General features: G+C 41.0%; 1 protein-coding gene across 1 annotated transcript in view; it reads left to right on the top strand.

Annotated features, from left to right (window-relative positions):
• Positions 1-23,793, top strand: part of Itgb1 (integrin subunit beta 1) — a 46,802-nt gene that overhangs the window by 20,088 nt on the left and 2,921 nt on the right. The window contains exons 4-15 of the mRNA XM_040755275.1: positions 2,692-2,914; positions 6,036-6,206; positions 6,781-7,019; positions 9,232-9,387; positions 10,371-10,466; positions 10,757-10,846; positions 12,573-12,713; positions 13,290-13,489; positions 15,116-15,354; positions 15,506-15,728; positions 16,860-17,092; positions 19,283-19,449. Of these exons, the coding sequence (XP_040611209.1) occupies positions 2,692-2,914; positions 6,036-6,206; positions 6,781-7,019; positions 9,232-9,387; positions 10,371-10,466; positions 10,757-10,846; positions 12,573-12,713; positions 13,290-13,489; positions 15,116-15,354; positions 15,506-15,728; positions 16,860-17,092; positions 19,283-19,449 (2,178 nt within the window). The remainder of the gene's footprint in view (positions 1-2,691; positions 2,915-6,035; positions 6,207-6,780; positions 7,020-9,231; positions 9,388-10,370; positions 10,467-10,756; positions 10,847-12,572; positions 12,714-13,289; positions 13,490-15,115; positions 15,355-15,505; positions 15,729-16,859; positions 17,093-19,282; positions 19,450-23,793) is intronic.

Raw genomic sequence — 23,793 nt, 5'->3', positions numbered from 1 at the left:
CTGATGCTATTTGTTCTCTGATTTTTGAGCCTCACTCAGAGCCTTATTCTTAGGAATCACCTGATAAGATACACAGTATGATGCAGCCCAGGCTCTTTTGACTTCTTAGTATAGCCCAGGATCTGAACTTGTGAAGTTCCTGCCTCCACCTTCTATGTATGCTCCATCAAGCCTGGCTTTCATGCCTAGGGTCCCAGGACATTTTGGAAGGACTTTGACTCAGTGTTTATTGAGTAGTGTGTGGTGGTCAGAACTGTCCTGTTTGATAAAATACCCACTAGACACATGTTTTAATTTTCTATCACTATTACAAGACAACTTATAAAACAAAGCATTTAATTTGGGGTTCGCAGCAGTGTTAGCCCATGACTATCATGGCAGTGAGCACAGCAGTGGACAGGCAGGCATTGGAGCAGTAGCTCACCACTCACATCCCGGTCCACACAGTAAGAGGCAGAGCGAGCTAACAGAATAGTGTGGGCTTTCAAACCTCAAAACGTAGCCCCGGGGAAAAAGGACATAAATGCAAATCCGAGTTTAGGATTTTCGAATTTGCATTTATTTCCTTTAAAGATTTTTGTACTTTGCCTGATGTGGTGCCTTATAGAAAGCTTACTAAAACTGGAGTGAGTAAATTTGAGGTCATACTTGGGTCCTTGTGTATGTCTTCCCTCAGGTGTTTGGACACAAAAGTCCTAATTTTTCAGATGTCAGATACAACTTAGGATCTGACAGAGTGAAGATAAAATGAGAGGTTTTTGTTTTATTTCAGAATTTTTCTGATGGTACGCTGGGGTAAAATTGCCTTCCTTCTCCAGAAAAGGAGAAACATAGCTCATGCTTTTTTTCTTTTTCTTTTTTTTTTCTTTTTTTTTGGTTTTTTGAGACAGGGTTTCTCTGTATTGTTTTGGAGGCTGTCCTGGAACCAGCTCTGTAGACCAGGCTGGCTTCGAACTCATAGAGATCTGTCTGCTTCTGCCTGCCGAGTGCTGGGATTAAAGGCTTGCGCCATCAATGCCGGCTTCATAGCTCATGCTTTAGTTGTTGTTGCTAGAAATGGTGGGTTAAAACAGGCAGGTTTACTTCACAGGTTCTGTTTATCTGGCAACTGCTGACACCATCAGCAAACATTTTATGGGCCCAAGGTTATCTGTAGTTGAAAGTTACCTAAAAAGGTTTACATACTTTAGCTTCTGATATCTGGGGCATAACTTCAAATTATTAAAGGTTCTTATGGAAAGTGTTCAGTGGAATTGTATTTGAGGTTTATGCGACTCCCTGGCTTGGTTAAATACTAAGAAATGGAAAATTTCCTAGGAGCTTGTACTTTGTTGGATTTGAGGTTTGATAGTAAATTAATATTTTAGTTTTGACTCCTCGGCCCTGGTTGTATAAATGTGCTCGCTGAGTTACATTTGCCTTGTGCTGTATATGTGTTTGCACATTCATGGGTGTGTTGGAGAACAAACAACAGGGTGTTGTGTGTGGCATGTCAACTTAATTTTTAGTGACAGGATCACTCACTGAATCTGGAGCTTGCTGTTTCAGCTAGACTGGCTGAACCCTGGCTCCCTGACAGAGGGTCCGAGAACCCACTGTTCTCTCCTCCAGGACCGGGAGCCAGGGTTATAGATGTTCTTTGGCATGTTCAGCTTTTATGTGGATGCTGGGGATCAGAACTGAGGTTCTCGTGTTTGCATGGCAAGCACTTTACTCACTAAGCCACCTCCCTAGTACCCACCTAATAGGATTAGAACCTTTAAAAAGTTCAAGGTGAAAATATAAAAATCTGGGGGCTGGAGAGAGCCCCGGAGAAGAGCACTGTCTGCTCTTCCAGACGACACAGGCTCTATTCTCAGTACCCACATGGGGACTTACAGTCAATCTGTAACTTCAGTACCAGGGCATCTGACAGCCTCTTCTGGCGTCTGTCAGCACTGCGCACATGCAGTGCACAGATGCACATGCAGGCAGAACACATTTATAAATAAAATAAAAATTAAGAACAATAAAAAGACTCATTTAATAGCCATCATTTACATTATTTTCAGCCAGGTGGTGTATACACCTTAATCCCAGCACTTAGAAGGCAGAAGCAGGCAGATCTCTGAGTTCAAGGACAGCTTGGTCTACAGAGTGAGTTCTAGGACAGGCTACAAGAGAAACCCTGTCTCAAAAAAAAAAAAAAACCAGTCAGGTAAATTTGTGCTATATTTTCTACACACACATAGAAACCATTATCGATTGGGATGTATTTAGGCTAATATGCTTTTCCTAAACATCTAGTTGTTTGATGGTCTGTGGGAAGAATATTCCATAATATGAAAGATTTTCTAAGGGCTTTTCTAAGAGAAAGTTTTAGAAAAGTTTCTGGCTGATGTCTGGGCTCATCTGTAATGAGGGGCTGTGAAGCATACCAAGAACTGAAGGATGTAGTTAGTGAGTGATGACACACTCTAAACTTAAAGTGGGACTTTTAAAATATGCGCTTAGTCTGGGGAAAATAGTACTCTCTTCAGAGTCCATTTTATTGTCTTTGTATAAGAGCACTTACTATGATGTGAATGAAGGGAAACTTTTGTTAAAAAGCTTTAAATGAATGATTTTTGTAATTTGCTTACATGCAGTAATAATTATATCAACATGCTTGTTATACTTTTTGCTGATGTCAGTGTTTTACATATCACTTAGACATTTTTACAAGAAGGAATGCCTACTTCTGCACGTTGTGATGATTTAGAAGCTTTAAAAAAGAAGGGCTGCCAGCCAAGTGACATAGAAAATCCAAGAGGCTCCCAGACTATAAAGAAGAATAAAAATGTCACCAACCGCAGCAAAGGAATGGCAGAGAAGCTCCGGCCAGAGGACATAACTCAGATCCAACCACAGCAGCTACTTCTGAAGTTGCGATCAGGTAGGTACCTCCATCCCCTCTTGAGGTCTCCATAGTAACTTTATACAAGCCTTCCCTCCAGTCTTTAGAGGGTTAAGTTTTTGGAGGTTGACTGGTGCCCGAAAATATGGTATAAAGTTAAATTTTTAGTAGACAATAACTTTTTTGTTTTGTTTTTTGTTTCTGTTTTTTGAGATGGTTTCTCTGTGTAGCCTTGGCTGTCCCAGAACTTGCTCTGTAGACCAGGCTGGCCTCAAACTCACAAAGATCCACCTGCTTCTGCCTAATGAGTGCTGGGATTAAAAGTGTGTGCTACCACCACCCAGTTTTTTTTTTTTTTTTTTTTTGGTTTTTACGAGACAGGATTTCTCTGTATTGTTTTTGGAGGCTGTCGGTCCAGCACGGCCTCGAACTCACAGAGATCCGCCTGCCTCTGCCTCCTGAGTGCTGGGATTAAAGGTGTGTGCCACCACCGCCCGGCCCACCACCCAGTTTTATAACATCCGTTTGTTACTATAATTTCATAATGTAAAAGCAAAGTTTTAATGCATACATTTGTTTAGTACTATTTAAATACTAAAGTTTTTATAAGTACCCATGACTGTCCCACATCTGAAATAAACAGCATGTCCTCTTTCTTCTCTTTCTTTTTCTTTCTTTCTTTCTTTTTTTTTTTTTTTTGGTTTTGGTTTTTCGAGACAGGGTTTCTCTGTAGCTTTGGAGCCTGTCCTGGAACTCGCTCTGTAGACCAGGCTGTCCTGGAACTCACAGAGATCTGCCTGCTTCTGCCTGCCGAGTGCTGGGATTAAAGGCGTGCACCACCAACGCCCGGCAGCATGTCCTCTTTCTGCTGTCATCCTTCCATTCTGTTACTGCTGCCTGGCTAACCTTCAACCTAGAAGTAGACACTGAATGTGAAATGTCCCACACAGACTCATGTATGTGAACATTAGTTCCTGGCTCATAGTGCTGCTTTGGGAGATTGTGGAGTTTTCAGTTGGTGGGGCTTGACTGGCAGAGTGGGTTTCTGCAGGTGGGCCTTTGTTCCTGATTTACCACGATAATGGAGAGCTGCTCCCTCATGGTCCTACTGTTGAGGACAAGCCTGCCCCAGCTTCCATGGCCTTCCTGAAACTGAGCCAAGTAAATCCTCCTCCTATTAAGTACTTAGTGCAGACTAAAGCAGAGCACCAACTTGGAGCGACAGACCTGCAGGACCCTTATTGTGTACTTGTCTAAATTGTCATTTTATTTTCATCATTATTAACACTTTTTTAGGTGTTTGTTTTGCCTGTATGAATATATATGTGCACCATGTGTGTGCCTGGTGCCTGTGGAGGTCAGAAGCTATCAGATCTGTGGAACTTGAGTTAAGGATAGTTGTGAGCTGTGGTGCCTGTGCCACGAGCAAGTCTAATATATTGGGTGAAAGCCTGGAGATTGAGCTGAAAGACAAGACGTCCGATCGTTTGAGCTAAGAGGTCTCTTTATTGTAGAGAGGGAGCCGCCTTATATACAGGTTTACAGCACAGTGGAAAAACCCCAGGTGGAAGAGATCGTGTTTTCCTCATGCTAGATGTTGATGTCAGTGGGGCAAGGCTGGGGCAGTAAACAGGATGCACTTGGCTGACCAGCCACTCTCAGAGACCCTGTGGGGGCTGGGACCAACAGTGAGCCAGCGTGTGGGTGCTAGGAAACAAACCTGACTCCTCTGCAAGAACAGCAAGTGCTCTTAACCTCTGGACCGTCTCCAGTCCACATCCTTAGTATTTTTAAGTCTTTCTGCACTATGGGGTGCTTGTAGGAGTTCTTGGAACTCAGGGGCTCATGATATCAGTCCTTGTTTTTCTCAGTTCCTTCCATTGCTTCCAGTTTCCCTTTTATGTTTTCTTCCCTTCATTCCTCTGCATTTCGCTTACAACTTGGTTTTCCTCTCAAGTCATTGAAATCATTCATAGTCTGCAGTAACACATGCTTTTCAGGTTAGCGCCACACCCCTTCTTCCAGCTACCTGCCAAAAGGCCATGGAGGAAAAACTAACAGTTTTTCATTCGAGCAGCCTTCATTTTTCTCCCATGTTTGTAAGTGTTTTGCTAGTGTGCTGGAGATAGAACTTGGGACCTCTCATGTGCTGGGCAAAAGCTCTACTACTAAGCTGCCTTAGCTCTGTGCTTGTAAATGAGTAATGTATAACATCTGTTACCTCTGACCTCTCTTTTCAGTCCATCCTTCGTCTCCTGCTATTGGTGTCTCTGTAGTTTCTAACTAACCTTTTTACCCTGTAACTTATTTTTTCTAACTCTAAAGTAAAACTAGATTATTACTTACCTTACTTTAGCAGTATCTTTTTACACAAAGAATATTCTTCTCCTAATTTTAGTCTCTACCTGTCCTTTGGACTCTACAGTGTGCATGGCTTTCATTCTGCCAAAGTTTATGGTGTTCCGCTTTGCTCCTAAATTTGTGTGTAAATCAGCTTGTGGTTACAGAACAACTACTTGAAATAACTTGTAAGAAGAAAAAGCAGCCGGGCATTGGTGGCACACGCCTTTAATCCCGGCATTCGAGAGGCAGAGGCAGGTGGATCTCTGTGAGTTTGAGGCCAGCCTGGTCTACAGAGCGGGTTCCAGGACAGCCTCCAAAACTATACAGAGAAACCCTGTCCCAAAAAAACAAAACAAACAAAGAAGAAAAAGCTTGTTTTGGCCTATGTGTTTTAGAAGTTTCTGTCTGGGAGAGTAGTCTGTTGTGCTGAGCTTGTGGGGAGGTGCTATGTCATGGTGGGGCATCTGGGAGGTGACATTACATCGAGGAGGTCTTACAGACTCAAGGGCACATCACTGTAACCCAAACCTTCTGCTGATTTCTACCTCTTAAACTTCAAACTGCCTCCTGATAGTGCCAACACATGGGCAGATCCAAATGGTTGCAGAATTATTAGTGTCTTTCCTATTACTGGTAGGGGGTGTTGCCTTTATCAAGTGTGTGCTTGTTGAGGCTCTAACAGAATTCTTAGGTTTTGTGAAAATTATACACTTAAAAGACTACCATTGAACATGTAAATTGGACTTATTTTACTTATTTTGCTAATTTTGTTTTGATTATTGGCCACCTAATTTCAATTTTGAATCTTTTTAATTAGGAGAACCACAGAAATTTACCTTAAAATTCAAGAGGGCCGAAGACTACCCCATTGATCTGTACTACCTTATGGATCTCTCCTACTCCATGAAAGATGATCTGGAGAATGTAAAGAGTCTGGGGACAGATCTGATGAATGAAATGAGGAGGATTACTTCAGACTTCCGCATTGGTAGGAATGTTCGCAACATAGTCTTCGTGTGTGTGTGTGTGTGTGTATGTCTGTCTGTCTGTCTGTGTGTAGGCTTCTGCATGAGTGCAGAGCAGGATGTTTAGTGTCTTGCTTTATCACTTTCTGTCTCATTCCATGAAACATAGTTTATCACTTAACCTAGCTTGGTGGCCTGTAATCTTCCTATCTCTTCCTGCAATAGTACTGGGTTGCAGGTAGATGTGACTGCACCTGGCCTTTTACCTGGGTGCTAGGATCTGACCTCATCTTCATGCTTGTTCAGCAAGAGCCCTTGCCCATAGTATAATCTCTGCAGCTTCCACACTGGGCTTTAGAAAAAGATGTATGTTTAGAGTTGGTGAGATGGCTCAGTGAATAGAGGTCCCTGCCTCCAAGCCTGATGACTGAGTTCAGTCTTTAAAACCAATTCCTGCAAGTTGTTCTCTGACCTTCAGTCATGCAGTGTGGTGTTTGTGTGTGTACCCTCCCCCTAAATAAATAACATCAATTTAAAAGTGTTGTAAGTTTGTTGGTCTCTGCCCATTGACCTATCCAAGTGCATTCTTTTCTTTAGGCTTTGGCTCATTTGTGGAGAAGACTGTGATGCCATACATTAGTACAACCCCAGCAAAGCTCAGAAACCCTTGTACGAGTGAACAAAACTGCACCAGCCCCTTTAGCTACAAAAATGTGCTCAGTCTTACTGACAGAGGAGAGTATTTCAATGAACTTGTTGGTCAACAGCGCATATCTGGAAACTTGGACTCCCCAGAAGGTGGTTTTGATGCAATCATGCAGGTTGCAGTTTGTGGAGTAAGTGATTTCTTCAGGGGACTGTTAGCATTATCTCCTGTGATTTATTTTAAGTGTGTTTTTATTAAAAGTTAGAACAAAAAGATCTTAGCTACTACATTATAAAATCTCCCCAGAGAATACTGTGTCAGTCTTTTAAGTTCATACCTACCACTGCTACTTTCTCAACTATCCCTAATGTCTGCGTCTCTGTTTGAGCCAGGTAAGGAGTTGATTCCTAAGGAGCTCTAAAGGCCAGTATGCTATTCATTTGAACCTGGATCATAGACTTTAGCTGGTTAGGATTTTGGAAGAAACTAGGTGTCCTAACTTGGTGGCTTTGTACTGGAGTGTTTGTCACTAGGAACTCTGAACATGCTGTGTGGAATAATGCCTCACCCCATGTTCCTCAAGTCCGTTTTGTGCTCTGCTCTTGCCTTTGAGACTTGTCTTCCTCTTTGTCTTAATAACAAAAGGAAAGAACTTTCAAAGGCCTGAATTGAGCTATATGACAACTTATACTTGTAATAAAAATAGAAATAAAATGTTTGTGGTTTAATTGTTAGGTTTTCAGGGGTAGTAAGCCTATTTATGATCCATAGGTATTTTTGCTTGTTTGTTTTGAGACATAGGCTTGTTGTGTAGCCCAGGCTATCTTTGACTTGCAGAGATGTTTTTGTCTGCAAATAGAGTACTGGGATTACAGGTGTGCTATACCACCCCAGACCCTCAGTGATCTTTGAATGAGAGTGAGGCTGACAGTAGAAAGCTGGGCCAAGAAAGCTAGTCTGGAGTACTTCACTGTCGTAAGGGGGAGTGTGGGTATCCCAGTAAGTAAAGCAACGCGGTGGTGTGGAGGGAGGGTTTTCCTGTCTTCCCTGCCCCTGGGCAGTGACAGTGTCATTGGAACTGTGTCTTCTGGAAAGGAAAATAGCAGACAGCTTACAGGACAGTGGTAAGGTACCATTGCAGTGATCTGTATGAAGTACACATAGACACTGAGCACGTTACTGACCACTGTCTTTACTTTTGACTTGCCTGTGGAGTGCTTGTAATCTAAAAAGTAGTATTCCAGGTGTCCACTTTTTGAAAAGCGTTTTTTTCCTGTTTTGGAGAACATTTTCTGGACTGCGTCTGCTTTAACCAGTAGGATGAAACTAATCATATACCTAACTCCTCTCCCACCTCCTAGCTGTGGCTGTCTTTCTGCATTTGTCATACTATAGGGACAAAGGAACAGGTAACCTTGCCTTTGAAAGATGCTCAGAATTAAGAAACTTAATTTCGTCCCTGCAGTGGTAGCACACACCTTTAATCCTAACACTTAGAAGGCAGAAACGGGTGGATCTTTGAGGTCGAGGCTGGCCTGGTGTATAGACCAGGACAGCCAGAGCTACACAAAGAAGCCATGTCTCAAACAAACAAACAAACAAACAAACAAACAAAAATAACAAAACAAAAAAGAAGATAAAAAGAAACAATATTTTTTACCTTCAAAGAATTTACAAACATGTTAAGTCAGTTTAAATTTAAGACAAAAATGTGATTTTTCTCCTAATAGAAGAGAATTTTCATGTTACCTAAATTATTTGTTGAATAAGATAGTGAAATTGCACAAATGAAATGACTTCATGAACTAGAATGAAGGGATTTAAAGTGGGGCAACTTCTTTGACAGATTTTCCTACAGTAAGAAAAAGAAGCTAGGCATGGTCGCACAAGTCTGTAATCCCAGCATTTGGGAGTTAAGGGCAGGGGGATTAAAGTTTAAGGCTATCCTCAGCTATGTAGTAAATTTGAGGCTAACATGTTTCAAAAAAGTAAAGCCTGATGTAGAGGAGAGGGCTGATAAAGGAAGTACATGGTATCAGGCAGCAGGGTTGCAGAGCCCAGTGGGTGGAAATAGGAACCCACAGTCTCTTTGTGTATTCATTAGGTACTTAGTATCCCTACTAAAAGGCAGGCTTTGAACTAAGTGAAGACATTATGGACAGCCAGCAAGCAGCAGCTATAAAGTGCTGGAGTAGGATCAGGTAGACTTTCTGCAATATGAGCAGCATAAGCATTGGACAAGAAAGACAGTGATACAGAATTATCATTGGACATAAGCATTGGACAAGAAAGACAATGATACAAAATTACATGAAAAGTACAGTTGCAGCTTGTGAACCTAAAAAGATTTATGTTGAGTTACTAGGAGCAGTGTCTACAGTTGACCTCTTTTTATTTTAAAGTCGCTGATTGGCTGGAGGAATGTAACGCGACTGCTGGTGTTTTCCACGGATGCTGGGTTTCACTTTGCTGGAGATGGGAAACTTGGTGGTATTGTGTTACCAAATGATGGACAGTGTCACCTGGAAAACAATGTATATACAATGAGTCATTACTATGTAAGTACTTAAGCCCTTACCTAGTGTGCTTTCTGGTGGATTTTAAGCATATGGGATAGTGGGTTTGTAGCTTTCTTATTTTGGCACTTGTGGGCTCTGCTGACTGCCAGGATGGCTGCATTGCTCTTTGTGAAGCTCTAGCATTGTGCTCTTCTGTCTGGGTGGCAGGGGTGCCGAGGCCCATCTTGTTCCTCATTTGAACACGTCATTTGGCAACTTTCTGGTCATATTTCTTTTTTTTTTTTTTTTTTTTTTTTTTTTGGTTTTTTGAGACAGGGTTTCTCTATATTGTTTTGGAGCCTGTCCTGGAACTCACTCTAGACCAGGCTGGTCTCGAACTCACAGAGATCTGCCTCTCGCCACCAACACCGACTCTGGTCATATTTCTAAATGCACAGTTTAATTAGACTTATCTCTATCTTACATATCCCACTCACATTGAAAATAAATGTAGGTAAATCACTCATAGTCCAGGAGAAATCCAATATTGGTGACTTTTGGTCTTACGTGCTAGATAATAGGAGCCTTTTGCTTTGTTCCTTAATTTCACTGTACTCACATTTAGTGAGCACAGATGGTCTCACATTTAAAAATCTCTTAAAATGGGGCTAGAGGATTGACCTGGGTTCATTTCCCAGCAACCACATGGCAGCTCTGACACCCTCACACAGACGTAGATGCATGCAGAACACAGTGAACATAAAAGAATAAATTATGTAAAACCTCTTAAAATATGGAAGTCTTTATAAACATAAGAAACTCAAATACACACGACTCAGCTCAGCAATTCATTGATATCCGATGTTTGATATTCTTACATGAAAGTCGTTTTATGCAAGTGATTTGGTTATGAATACATATCAACTCAAATACTGTAATATTAACAATTGGGATCTAGCCTGGGCTACAGAGTGAGACCCAAACAAAACTTGTCTGATTATACAGTGTATTTATATACTAAATTATGTTACTTGATTCCTTAGGATTATCCCTCAATTGCCCACCTTGTCCAGAAACTAAGTGAAAATAACATCCAAACAATTTTTGCGGTGACTGAAGAGTTTCAGCCTGTTTACAAGGTAAAAAGAATGGACGTTCTAGAGCTTTCCTGTTGTTTAGTCATAAGTAGCAGAATTATGTCTTTGAAATATAGGAAAATGGTACCAAGTAGCCAGACTGAATTTGACAAACATTGTTTATGTTCATTTTAATCTCATGTTATTAGGATTGCTGTCTTTTTTTTAGATTTGACTTTGAAAGATGATTAGTAAGTGAATAGAGACCTAAGGTGTCAAAATGAATTGTTACTTTTCAGTGGATTTTGATTGGTTGAATAAGTAATATTTGTGTTTTGCATGTTTAATTGTAGGAATTGAAGAATTTGATTCCTAAGTCAGCAGTGGGCACACTGTCTGGAAACTCTAGTAATGTGATCCAGCTGATCATTGATGCCTACAATGTGAGTACACTTTAAATGCTGTCAGCTTCATACCAGGCACACCCTTTATATACACTTCAGCAAGCTGAAGGGACAGTGCAAAATGTGAATTTAAATTCCATGCCTAGAGGAAAAACTTGATGTCGTCTTAGTCTTATGAAAGCATAATTTAAGCAATGCAATAATATTTAGATAAAGGCTGTGTGTAATTTCTAAGCTCTTGTTTATGTATCATCAGGCCATACATCTCCTAGTTGGAACAAGAGAAAAACACAGCTGACATTTTGATGTACACAGCTCTTCTTTCTCTTCCCCAAAGTCACCTTTATAGAGACACCTTTCCTGGGACTCATGATGTAGATTAGGCTGGTCTTGAACTCACAAGGATCCACTTGCCTCTGCCTCCTGAGTGCTGGGATGGAAGGCATGCGGCAGCATGCCTGGCTAGATCCTATTATGATGAATGATGCCTAAAAAGGACTTTTTACTACTTTTTCAAAGGACAAACCGAAAGGAAATGCTTTTCTTTTTTCAGTAGTAGTCACACACTCTTGTATGTATGTACATAGATAGGCATACCATTTAGGAACTGGAACTAGCAGAAGTCTTTCCATTTGGGAGTTTAAGTCAGGATACCTGTGATGATTCCCAGTAAGTACCAGCCAGTGATCATTTAAAATGGCCTACAGGCATATGCAGTTTCATGGTGACTATTAATGTACTTTATACACCATTTCCTAGACCTCCAGTCTTTGGTAGGTTAAATTTAGATTAAAAATATTTTTTAGTCTGTGTGTGTGTGTGTGTGTGTGTGTGTATTTGTAAGTGGCATGCTGTGTGTATGTGGAGGTCACACAGGACAACTTGTGTGAGTTGATTCTGTCCTGTCATGTGCTCAGGTTGCCAGCTTGGTGGCAAGCTCCTTTTACACTCTGAACCATATTGCCAGCCCTAGAACTTTTTTTTGAGACAGTATCATATGGCCCAGGCTGTTTAGACTTCTTAGTGCAGCCCAGGATCTGAACTCCAATTGTATTGTTCCTGCCTCCGCCTCCCAGGTGTGGGCCATCATGCCTGGCCTAGGGTCCCAACACATTTTGGAAGGACTTCGACTCAGAGGACTTTGGAAGAGACAGCAAGATTCTAATTGTTTCACATCCTCCCAGTCAAACTTTTGTCTGTCTTGACAGATTTTCCTCACTGCTTACTGTCCTGAGATGTCTGCTCTTCTAAAGAAGCACTGGCTGAACTTTGCTTTGTCACCCCATAATTTATCTTGTCAGCATTGAGAACCAAGCCCAGGACCATCGAGCTAAGCTCCAGTTTTCCTGGCTCTGGTGGATGTTTAAGAAGTGACAAGTAACAGTGGTCCCTAGTAAACGTGTGTGCTCTGTTGCTCTGGTCTCTAGTTAGCTGGAAAGGGGTAGGCCAGAAGAAAGCTGTGACAGCCATGTGACACTGGGAACAGCAAGCAGCTGTTCTGTGTTCTTAGGATTCTTCATATTTGCTATGAGGTCATTAGCATTTTGGCTGGGTAATAAAAAAGAAACATTTTTACCTTATATACTTTATTTTGAAGGTTGGACCCTTTTTTAGAGTTGGTTACTTTATATTTTCCAACACCTGAGGATTGAGTTGTATTGAAATGATAGTGCTTTCATAACATCTCACCTCATCTATTCATTTTTGTGTGTGTTTGAGTCATATTTTATTTTACTTCCCTGTTCATGGTTAGTCTTTCTTTCAGTCCCTTTCTTCAGAAGTCATTCTGGAAAATAGCAAATTGCCAGAAGGAGTAATAATAAATTACAAATCCTACTGCAAGAATGGGGTGAATGGGACAGGAGAAAATGGACGAAAATGTTCCAACATTTCCATTGGAGATGAGGTATGTTATATGAGCATTTTCTGTGAAAAAGAATAAATATGTATAAAAAATGGAATTTCAGGGCTGAAGAGATGGCTCAGTGGTTAAGAGCATTGGTTGGTCTTGTAGAGGACCTGGGTTGGGTTGCTCTTGAAGAGGACCTGGGTTGGATTCCCAGCACCCATATGGTCATGGTGGCTCACAGCCACCTGTAAATCCAGTTCAAGGGGGACCTCACACCCTCTTCTGATCTCCGTGGTCACTGCATGCACATGGTGCATAGATATGCATTCAGGGAAAACACCACACACATAAAATAAATAAATCTTAGAATGTTAAAAAAATTTCCTACCCAGAGTAAAATGACAGACTCTAGATATCCCCTATGTGGAAGGATTTGGCAATAGGGTGGGAGGGTGGGGGGGAAGGGGAGTGCGGGAGGAGGGGAGGGAGAGGGAACTGGGATTGACATGTAAAACAAGCTATTTAAAATTAAAATAAAAAATGATATAAAAAATTTCCTATGTGAGAAACAGTAAATGAATAGCTTTTGAAGTGTTCATTGTTGTTTGTTAATCAAATGTTTTTCCTTTTAAGGTTCAATTTGAAATAAGCATAACTGCAAATAAATGTCCAAATAAGGAGTCTGAAACGATTAAAATTAAGCCTCTGGGCTTCACTGAAGAAGTAGAAGTTGTTCTTCAGTTCATCTGTAAGTGCGATTGCCAAAGCCATGGCATCCCAGCAAGTCCCAAGTGCCACGAGGGAAACGGGACATTTGAGTGTGGAGCCTGCAGGTGAGTGCAGCCTTGGTGCAGCAGGACAGACACATTACAGGCCGCTCTGCTGGGGAAGCCTGTAGAAAATACAATCATAACCCTTACACACTCTGAGGAGCTCTGTTCTCTACAGTGAAGCTTTAGCTAGGTAAGCAGTGTGTCGGCAGTCTCTCAGGGCTCTTCTAATGGCACTCCCAGTTCTCCTCAGCAAAACACATCTGAAAGAAAAAGTATATAGAAACAGTCACACTGACAGTGATAACTTTTTTTTTAATTTTGTTTTACTGTGAGAAAGGGTCTTGCTTTGTAGCCTAGAATGACCCCAGGTTTATGATCCTATTGCTCAGTACTTGGGTTATAGGCAGAAGCTAATATTCCCAGTGCTAACTGATAGTTTATTTATGAATTAGCAAGAAAAAGCAGTGTTTACCTTGTACTGGATTAATTTTGTATTGCTAGAATAAAAAGAAAACAGTACTTAAAGTTTACGTGTGTGTGTGTGTCTGTGTCTATGTGTGTGTGTGTGTGTGTGTGTGTGTGTCTGTGTGTGTGTACCCACCCACATGCCATGGCAGGCTTATGGAATTGGTTCTCTGCTTCCCGAGTGCTGGGATTAAAGCCGTGCGCCACTACCGCCCGGCTAATACAACCTTTTCTTTAAAATAATAGAACTTTCAAATCTAAGTGTCAGTCCTGCATTACTGTGGTTTTCATTATTGACAGAAAGAAAATTGAACAGCTATGTTTATTGTTTATCATCAAATTTTTTTTTGCAGGGGTTTATAAAAGGAAGAGTTTCTCTGTATAACAGCCCTGGATGTTCTGTATGTCCTGAAACATGCTCTGTAGATCAGGCTGGCCTGGAACTCAGAGATCCACCTTTCTCTGCTTCCCGAGTACCGGGATTAAAGGTGTTCATGAATACAGCCTAGCTACCATCCATTTTTAATTACCCATTATAAGTGTTAATTTAAATATTGTATTTTTCCTGTGTTGTATTGATCTTGCTTAAGTAATTAAGGCCATGTATTGTAACATACACCTTTAATCCTAGTACTTGGGAGGCCAGAGGCAGGTAGATCTCTGGGTTTGAGGCCAGCCTGGTCTATAGTACGAGTTCCAGGACAGCTAGGTGTACACAGGGAAACCCTGTCTTTCAAAACAAATATGCAGAAAACCAAAAAAGATACTGTTTTTAGTAAAATGGCATTTACCCAAAAAGTTTTTTTTTGAAAATTCTTTGCCTTCTTTTGAGGCAGAGGCAGGCAGATCTTTGAGTTGAAAGCTAGCATGATCTACAGAGAATCTTAGTTACTTGAAAAATGAATTTGTTTTACTTTTCCAAATGTTTTCTTTGCTGTTTGTTAAACTAAAGTGTTTTCATTTTGGTCAGAATGGTTCCTTGCTGAAGATAAATTTCCCCGAGTCCCCTGCTTGTTCCATAAGAAGTTGAGTTGCTGCTGCTGCTCTGTGTGTGTGTGTGTGTGTGTGTGTGTGTGTGTGTGTGTGCGTGCGTGTGTGTGTGTAAACACAGTGCATTTCTCTCATGACTGCATGTGTGAGTTAGATATCCCTAGCTGATACTGTGCTAGTGTGAGGAGATTGTTACACTTTTGTTTTATGTGACTTTGGATCTTTCCACAGGTGCAATGACGGTCGTGTTGGGAGGCACTGTGAATGTAGCACAGATGAAGTGAATAGTGAAGACATGGACGCTTACTGCAGGAAAGAGAACAGCTCAGAAATCTGCAGTAACAATGGAGAATGTGTCTGTGGACAGTGTGTGTGTAGGAAGAGAGATAATACAAATGAAATTTACTCTGGCAAATTCTGCGAGTGTGATAACTTCAACTGTGATAGGTCCAATGGCTTAATTTGTGGCGGTAAGTAAGCACCAGGTGAACACACAGAAAAAGAAAGGCAGCAGTTAGGGCAGGCCTTCCATGGGTTTTTGTAGCTTGTTTTTAACTTGTGAGTAATTGCTGTGATGGTACATTTTGCCATTATTTTGAGAAATGGTGTTTTTCATTGCAGGAAACGGTGTTTGCAGGTGCCGTGTGTGTGAATGCTATCCCAATTACACTGGCAGTGCATGTGACTGTTCTCTGGACACTGCTCCATGTGTAGCATCAAATGGTCAGATCTGCAATGGCCGGGGCATCTGTGAGTGTGGTGCCTGTAAGTGCACAGACCCCAAGTTTCAAGGGCCAACCTGTGAGACATGTCAGACCTGCCTTGGTGTCTGTGCAGAGCATAAGTAAGTACTGCCTAACTGATTTGCGTAGTTATAGTCATTTTGCTGACCCCAGTATCTTTTGTTATACCACTAGGAATAGTATTTGCTGCTTTTTATGTAGCCCTTTTTTTATGACCTAAAAATTCTTAATAGTGAGTGTGGATTGTGTAACACTGCAGTGATGTTACCTTATTTAATAACTGGCACTGCTATTGTTTGTTTTTAAGCTTTAGTGGTAGCGATAGAGCTCTGAGCTCTACCATAGAGGCATACTCTAGTCTATTTGCTACCTATTGCCTCAGGATAATGGAAGGTTTTTTCTTCCTGGTAAACTATTACACCAGTAATACATCACTTAAGTTATTGTAGTTTTATGATATATATATATATATATGGTCAGACAACTTTGGGTTATTTCTCAAGAGCCTTCTACCTTTGTGTACCACAGGGGTTTTCATTTATTTGGAACTTTGCCAAGTAGGCTCTTCTTCCCCAGCACTGGGATTATAGATGTGTAGTAACCTCATGCCTGACCTTTTATGTGACTTGTAGTGATCTGAACTCAGGTCCTCATGCTGTGAGGCAGACACTTCATTGACTGTCTGCAGTGTGCTAGTTGGTGGTTTTGGGCATACCTGTTACAGATTTGTCATGGACATGCTGATGTCTTTATGAAAAGAACCCACTATGTAGGCCTCACTGGCATCTGTGCAATACCCATAGCTGTGCTGCGGATGTTAGGTCTGTAGCCGACTAGGAAGCAAGGTTTGTGAATCAGATTTGGATGAGCCCTCGATAAGGCCTGGTGTTACCAGGCCTTTACTGAAGTTCCTTATTCCTCCAATGGAGGGCACGAGCTTACAGGCAGCCTCTGTAACCAAAGACTTCTTGGGTGCTTTGCTGCCAGTGGACATGGTCCAGGGTGGGTCTGGAGAACACCTGATTTGTCCTCTTACCCTTTGACTGTGGCTTTGCCAGCCAGGGTGGTGCTAGCCTTAGTGGCAGTGCTTGACTAAGGCTGCTGGAAACGGGGCTCTCTTGTGGAGCACATTGACCCTATTCCCTCTGAGCTTATGCCATTAGTTTAACCTATGAAGTACTCTAAGCAAAATTTATCTTTGTGCATGCTAAGTGTACCGATTTCTGTCTTAGAGAATGTGTTCAGTGCAGAGCCTTCAATAAAGGAGAAAAGAAAGACACGTGTGCACAGGAGTGCTCCCACTTCAACCTCACCAAAGTGGAAAGCAGGGATAAGTTGCCCCAGCCGGTGCAGGTCAATCCCTTGACCCACTGCAAAGAGAAGGACATTGATGACTGCTGGTTCTACTTCACCTACTCAGTGAATAGCAACAATGAAGCCATTGTGCATGTTGTGGAGACTCCAGGTAGAAGTTGGGAGATACCTTATTTCTGTGCTGGGCTATTTCTGGGGTTCTGCCATCACAAACAGCCTGGGTTCTTCCTATTTAAGCTTATGTTGGGAAATTTTCCTTTCAAAACTTAAAGTAGAATTTGGCTAATTATATACCAACCAAGGAAGAGAGAGATCAAGTTTTAAGTTTCCTGAGTAAAGCATTTCAAGACTAAATGCAATAATCTGCCTTTAGATGTAATAATATACCCATAGATGCAACATTGTTGATGATATTTGAATCTGAGTTTGATTTGGCTTTAGGTATTGAGAGAGGTTTTCTTAAAGATGTTACTAATGTTGAATTTGTTCAATTTTCTGAAAAATTAGGCACATTTTACCTTTTTTTCTAGTAACCTTTGTAGATTTTTTGTCATTTATTATTCATATATTGAGCATATGGTGAACATCTGTTTAATGTTACAGTAAACTGTCCAACTTTTTAGTTTTTTAAAAAAGAAGTGTGTGTGTGTGTGTGTGTGTGTGTGTGTGTGTGTGTCTTTGTGGAGTTGTTTCTCTCCTTCTGCTACATGGTTCCTGAGAATCAAACACAAGTGGTCAGCTTTGTCACTGAGCTGTCTTGTGATCTTTGCATTCTTCTGCAGCACCAGACAGCTCTGTGAATACTGTAATATAATAAAAATCCAGAGACAGATATTGGAGCTGAAGTTGAAGATCAGAAAAGCAAAGCAGCCGGCCACTAGCTCTTACTCTACCTCAGACTGAAAGGGCCATCCTGTCTCCATGATTCTCAGATTGAATCTCCAGACTGTACTGCTCCTCACCAAATCTCAGACTCCTAGACTACAATGCTCTCCACCAAAAACCTCAGACTGCTCTGGGGGAGATCCTATCTCTTCTCGCCTTATATTCCTCTCTCCAGCCATATCGCTCCTGTCTTCACCTCCCTAGTGCTGGGATTAAAGGCGGGAACTCTGTTTCTCTTTTAGACTGATTCACTCTGATGTAGCTCTAGGTGGCCTTGTACTCAAAGAGATCATCTGCTTCTGTCTCCTGAGTCCTGGCATTAAAGGTGTGTGCCATCACTCTGCCTAGCTTCCATAGCTAATGAGTGTGGCTGACTTTGGGTTCTGATCCCCAGGTAAGCTTTATAAAATCAGAAACAATATGTCACTACAGAATGCTGTCGCGTGTGCCCCTCCCTGTATCTTTTCACTGTGCTAGCAGTCTTTGCACACAGAAGGTTTGTTGCTGTTTTGTGGTATTGTGTAGTGACCCCAGGGGTTGCTATAGGTAGGGCTTGCTGATTTCTACAGTGGTCATGATAGTACTTTGACATCACACCAGATTACAGATCTAATTGGAAAAATGCATCTTGGTAAAGTATTGTCTTTAAAAAAAATTAATTGAATTAGCGTGCGTGTGCGTGTGTGTGTGTGTGTGTGTGTGTGTGTGTGTGTGTGGGTGGGTGGGTGGGTGGGTGGGTGGTCGTTGACGTGTCATGGGTTGGTGCCAGGCACCTTTACTTGTGCGCCTCATTCATTCACATATGGCATTTCTCTAATTACCTCAGTCTTTTTGTTTGGTTTTGGGACAGTCTTGCCATATAGCTCTTGGCTGCCTTGGATCTCACAATATAGACCAGGCTGACTTTAAAGTTGTGACAATCTTGCAGCCTCGGCCACTTGAGTGTTGGCCTGTGCCTGACTGCCAATCATCTTTGGTGTATTTTTATTTATCATTGCTTAGTACTTTATAATCTTGGACATATTCTTAATTACATATAAGCTCTTCATTATTTTTGATGCTGTCAGGATTTTTAAATTTTTTCTGTCTTTAGGGAAAGAAATATATTCTATAACTTTCAAATAAATGACCTACTGATTATATTTCCTGCAGTCTTGTAAGCTCCCTGATTAGAACCTAGTAGTTTCTTTTGTTTGTTTGCGATAAGGTCTCACTATGTAGATCAGGCTGGTCTCAAAATCGTAGAGGTCCACCTGTCTCTTGAGATTAAAGGTACATGCCACCACACCTGACCTAGAAACCTAGTAGCTTTTAGATATGTTTTGGAGATAGTGTGCAGTCTTTTGAGTTTTTAGTGCTCTATTGATTTTCTAAGATCCTGCCAAGCTCTGTGTGGTCATGTGAACTATAGTATATTTAGGTCTTGCATGCTCACCTTTACCTTTTTCACTTGCAGACTGTCCTACTGGTCCCGATATCATTCCAATTGTAGCAGGTGTGGTTGCTGGGATTGTTCTCATCGGCCTTGCCTTGCTGCTTATTTGGAAACTTTTAATGATAATCCATGACAGAAGGGAATTTGCTAAATTTGAAAAGGAGAAAATGAATGCCAAGTGGGACACGGTAAGTTATGAAACGTCTCCTGAGAAGTGGGTTGGCTCATGGAGTGTATGTAACTTTACTGGCAAGACTGACCTCTAAAGTCCTCTTTAAATATTTCATTCTCCAAAGTTTATTATTCAAAGGGTTTGCATTTGCTGACAACTAGAAGCCTGCTATCTCAGTAAAACATTTATGAGGATACATATTCTGCGTATATTGTGGCCAGTGTTTTTCGTTCTTTAATAGGTCTGATTCTAGATGTGCTGTCTTATTTATCTACTGTAAAGTAGTAAATGATATTATCACCAGTGTCTCAGGATACATATACTAAAGAAAGAGTACTGCATCCCCACTACTATGTCCATCCTATGTGATTCCCTTCATGTGACTACTGGGAAACACAACCAGATCAGTGGTTCTGAGGCTAGAATGATGAGAGGGCTGACCAGAAGGCGGGGTGAGGTACAAGGGACCTTTTCGGGATGAGTTCTATAGTATGTGCATTTGGAAATACTTGACCTGAACTTAAGGACTGCATCTCTGAAAAACTTGCTTAATAGAAACACCATCTTTGACTGGCATGTGCTGATTCAGTGCTTTCAGAATGGAGTCGGGTGGGTAGAATGTGGCCCTTATATGTTCACATATGTCTTCAGTATTTTTAAATTGTAAATGCAAATAGTCACATGCCTTTTCTACAATTAGGTTGGGTTTTTTAAAATTTAGAAATTTCAGAATAGAATTAGAATAAAAATAGAATTCCATTTTATGGTGTTTATACACTGTTCATACCAATTTTCTTTCTGTTGAAATCACTAGAAACTGTTTCTTTCACTTTAGCAAGAAAATCCGATTTACAAGAGTCCTATTAATAATTTCAAGAATCCAAACTATGGACGTAAAGCTGGTCTCTGAGCTGCCGTTCGTATTTCCTTTCCCTTTCTATCCTTGCATGTGAACTTCTGTCTTTTTTTTACTGCACCATGTGTGTCCCTCAGTCCTACTGCTGTTTTTGTTTGGCTTTATTTATATGGCTGTCTGTGGCTTCTCTCATGTTAACTTAGTGCTTAGAAGGACTTTACAAACAACAAGGGTTAGAGCAGCCTCCTTGTGGTAGAGAGAGAATGCTTTGCAGCCAGGCAGCCCTGGTCAGCCCTAGCCTTCTGCTTAGTGAGCAGAGCAGCCCTGAGCTCTGTCACCTCCCTGAGGCTGCTCTTCTCACCTTTTCAGCAGGGAGGGTAAGTAATGCGGTCAGCTGTCACATGGAATGGCTGTGTGAAGCAGTTGGACTACAGTCCACCTAATCTTTGATACAGTCCTGTCTAGAAGGTTGTCACATAATAAACCTCCTGGTTTGAATAGTGAAATAAATTTGAGCATGAAATCAAAATGCCAAAACCAAGGGTAAAACCATAGTATAGTGTTTGTATTGTTCACAATTACAATTCATATTATCTACTCTAGAAAGATTCTGAGACTTTTAAGTTCTTGGTTATGTGGGAATTCCACTGAGAAGCAGAATACTGTTGTGTGTTTCTTACTAGTTATTTTATTTGTTTATTTGGTTTTTGAGACAGGGTTTCTCTGTGTAGCTTTGGAGCCTGTCCTGGAACTCACAGAGATCCAGCTGTTTTTTGCCTCTCTAAAACCTTCCTGGACTAGAGCGATGGCTCAGCAGTTGAGAGCACTGTCTGTCCTTCCAGAGGTCTTGAGTTCAATTCCCAGCAATCACAAGGTGGCTCACAACCATCTAAGTGGCATCTGATGCCCTAAGTCGTATATGCAGATAGAACACTCATATACATAAAATAAATAAATAAATCTTTAAAAAATCCCAAAACTCTCCCATAGAAAAGGATTACATTTAGCATCAAATTCTTTTCTCATAGATTGGATAGAGCCTGGGAGGATCATATCTTCTCATTTCCAGTTCCTATATATAGAGACAATGTTGGTGGTAGCTACAGGGTTCTCCTGTGTTTCAAGAATGGGTCTCAGTACCCTGTATTCTTTGTTACTCAAGAGAATTGTGGGAACTATCTTTATTCCTGTTTTGTATAAGAGAAGACTAAAGCAGAGAAGCCAGGTTCACACAGAAGGTTAGTGACATGAGATTCAAGTCTAGCCTGTCGGATTCCATCACTTATATAAGTTCCTATCCTCTGACCTGTACCCTTAGCAGGTTAGAAGTCACATTCTTTAGGAGGGTGTTACCTGTTTAGGAAGAAATAGAGCACTTTACAGACAGAGCTGCCTGTTTTGACACTGTTGTGACTTGGGGTAATGCTGTTGGGCAAACATAATGGGGAATCACTTTCCTCCACAGAATTCTGCACTGCTGTTGTGATTACTTACTCTGTTAACAAACTCTGAAAGGAAAATTGAAGGGCTGCAGGGTGTATTGTGGGAGGCCTGCAGTTCCATCCCCAGCCCTACAATTACTCAGTCATGAATCAGTCAATTAATGAAAACGGACTTGCAGAAAGCTCCTAATATGGGCATGTTATGTATGTTCAAGGGACACAGGATATAGCGATAATACTGGAAATCATGACTTGCTGAATCTCTTTTACTGCTAAGAAGGTTTTATGTAGGGTTAGCTTGTTGGCAGAGAGTTATCGTTAAGCTCACATATGTTTGAAAAGTTGGTGCATTCTTTCCCTCTCACTTGATATGTGGCAGAAGTAGTTATTGCCAGAAAACTGGTTAGCTAGTGAAATTATTGGGGCTTTATTTATTTCTTTCCTTCGTGGAAACAATCAGGGTATTAACAATTTCATATAGCTACTTCTCATAGAAGAATTTTCCTTTGTTTTACTGGGGTGAATATTTACCCTTTCTGTACATTTACTGGCACTTTGAATAAATAATCAATAGTAGCTGGGCGTTGGTGGCTCACGCCTTTAATCCCAGCACTTGGGAGGCAGAAGCAAGTGGATCTCTGTGAGTTCGAGGCCAGCCTGCTCTACAGGGCAAGTTTCAGGACAGCTTCCAAAACAATAGAGAAACCCTGTCTTGAAAAACCAAAAAAAAAAAAAAAAAAAATCAGTAGTTACTATTTACACTTACTGTATATATTCTTGATTTAATCTTTGGCTATAGTGTACTGTCTTCAGCCAAAATAAGCATTTCAAATAATTTTTAAAAAGGGGTTTTTAAATTTTTATTTACATAGAAAATTTATGGCTATAGATTATATATCCTAAGATGTTTTCTTAATAGAAATCATAGTAAATTAACAATAAGAATTAATGAGAGTTAGTAAGTCAGAAAAAAAAATCACACAGAAACATTTTTGTGATACGGGACCAAGGCTTTCCACCATTAATTACACCGTTAGCAGACACTGTAATTTTGTGTGCATATAAGACTGCCGTGTTGGGACACTAAAAAGATGATCAGGTCTGTTCTTCCCTGCTGTGGATTGCAAGCCTTCCAGTTTGCATTGCATACCTCATAAACCATGTATGTACATAAGCAATTTACGGGCACCACTGCCAGCTATTCATAGTGGACAGAGGATAGCCTACACTTCAGATGCAAATATGCTTTGACTTCTTGGAGCAGAGGCTGTGCCCTGAGTGACGAGACTAATCTGAATTACTTTAGTTTTCCACCATTTAAACTGATGCCTAATACACATAGTAGGTTATCTCTAACTTGCATGTTTGATTGGACTTTGAAATAATAAATATAAATGTTTGTGTGTATGGCAAAGCAGACTTCTCCAAAGGTAAGTCTTTCTGTATAAATTCTACTTTAGACTCCATGACAATAAAAATCGAATTTCTCTTTTTTATATTTTGCTTTCTGTTTTGCTCCCTTGTAATTCCTAAGTACTAAATATTAGATTATGTTAAATGCATAAATCTAAACACAATTAGATGGCAATTTAAAAGCCTAATGCATTGGAAAACGCAGCAGCTCTAGTGTCACACCCAGATGGAAGCAGTGAGTTTCCGAGAGGCAGGCAGCCTCTCACCTGAAGGAGGAGTGCTGTGAAGCTGTGAAGTGCTGTGCTTGCTCTGGCTAGCCCTCGAGCGGAGGAGTTGAGAGTCTGAGCGGTTTTGTTGTCAGCCTAAGAGGGTGTTTGTTTGAGGAATCTTGTATTACTTACTTCTCTATTGCTCTAATTAAATACACTGACATGAGCAACTCAACAAGAAAAGCTGTACTCTGGCTCCCGATTAGAGGGTACAGTCTGTCACAGTGGAGAAGTCACAGCAGTTGGAGCCTGGTCAGATTGTATCGGAGTCATAAAGCAGACTGACAAGTGCTGGGGCTCAGCTCACTTTCTCATTTTATACACTGTTCAAGCTCAGGAAGTAATTCTGCCCACAGTGGGCAACCCATTTTAATTAATTG

Source organism: Mesocricetus auratus, unplaced genomic scaffold (assembly GCF_017639785.1).
Source record: "Mesocricetus auratus isolate SY011 unplaced genomic scaffold, BCM_Maur_2.0 Super-Scaffold_100013, whole genome shotgun sequence".
Classification (NCBI taxonomy): Eukaryota; Metazoa; Chordata; class Mammalia; order Rodentia; family Cricetidae; genus Mesocricetus; species Mesocricetus auratus.
Note: the sequence above shows the minus strand (reverse complement) of the source record. Positions and strands in the feature narration are given on the sequence as shown.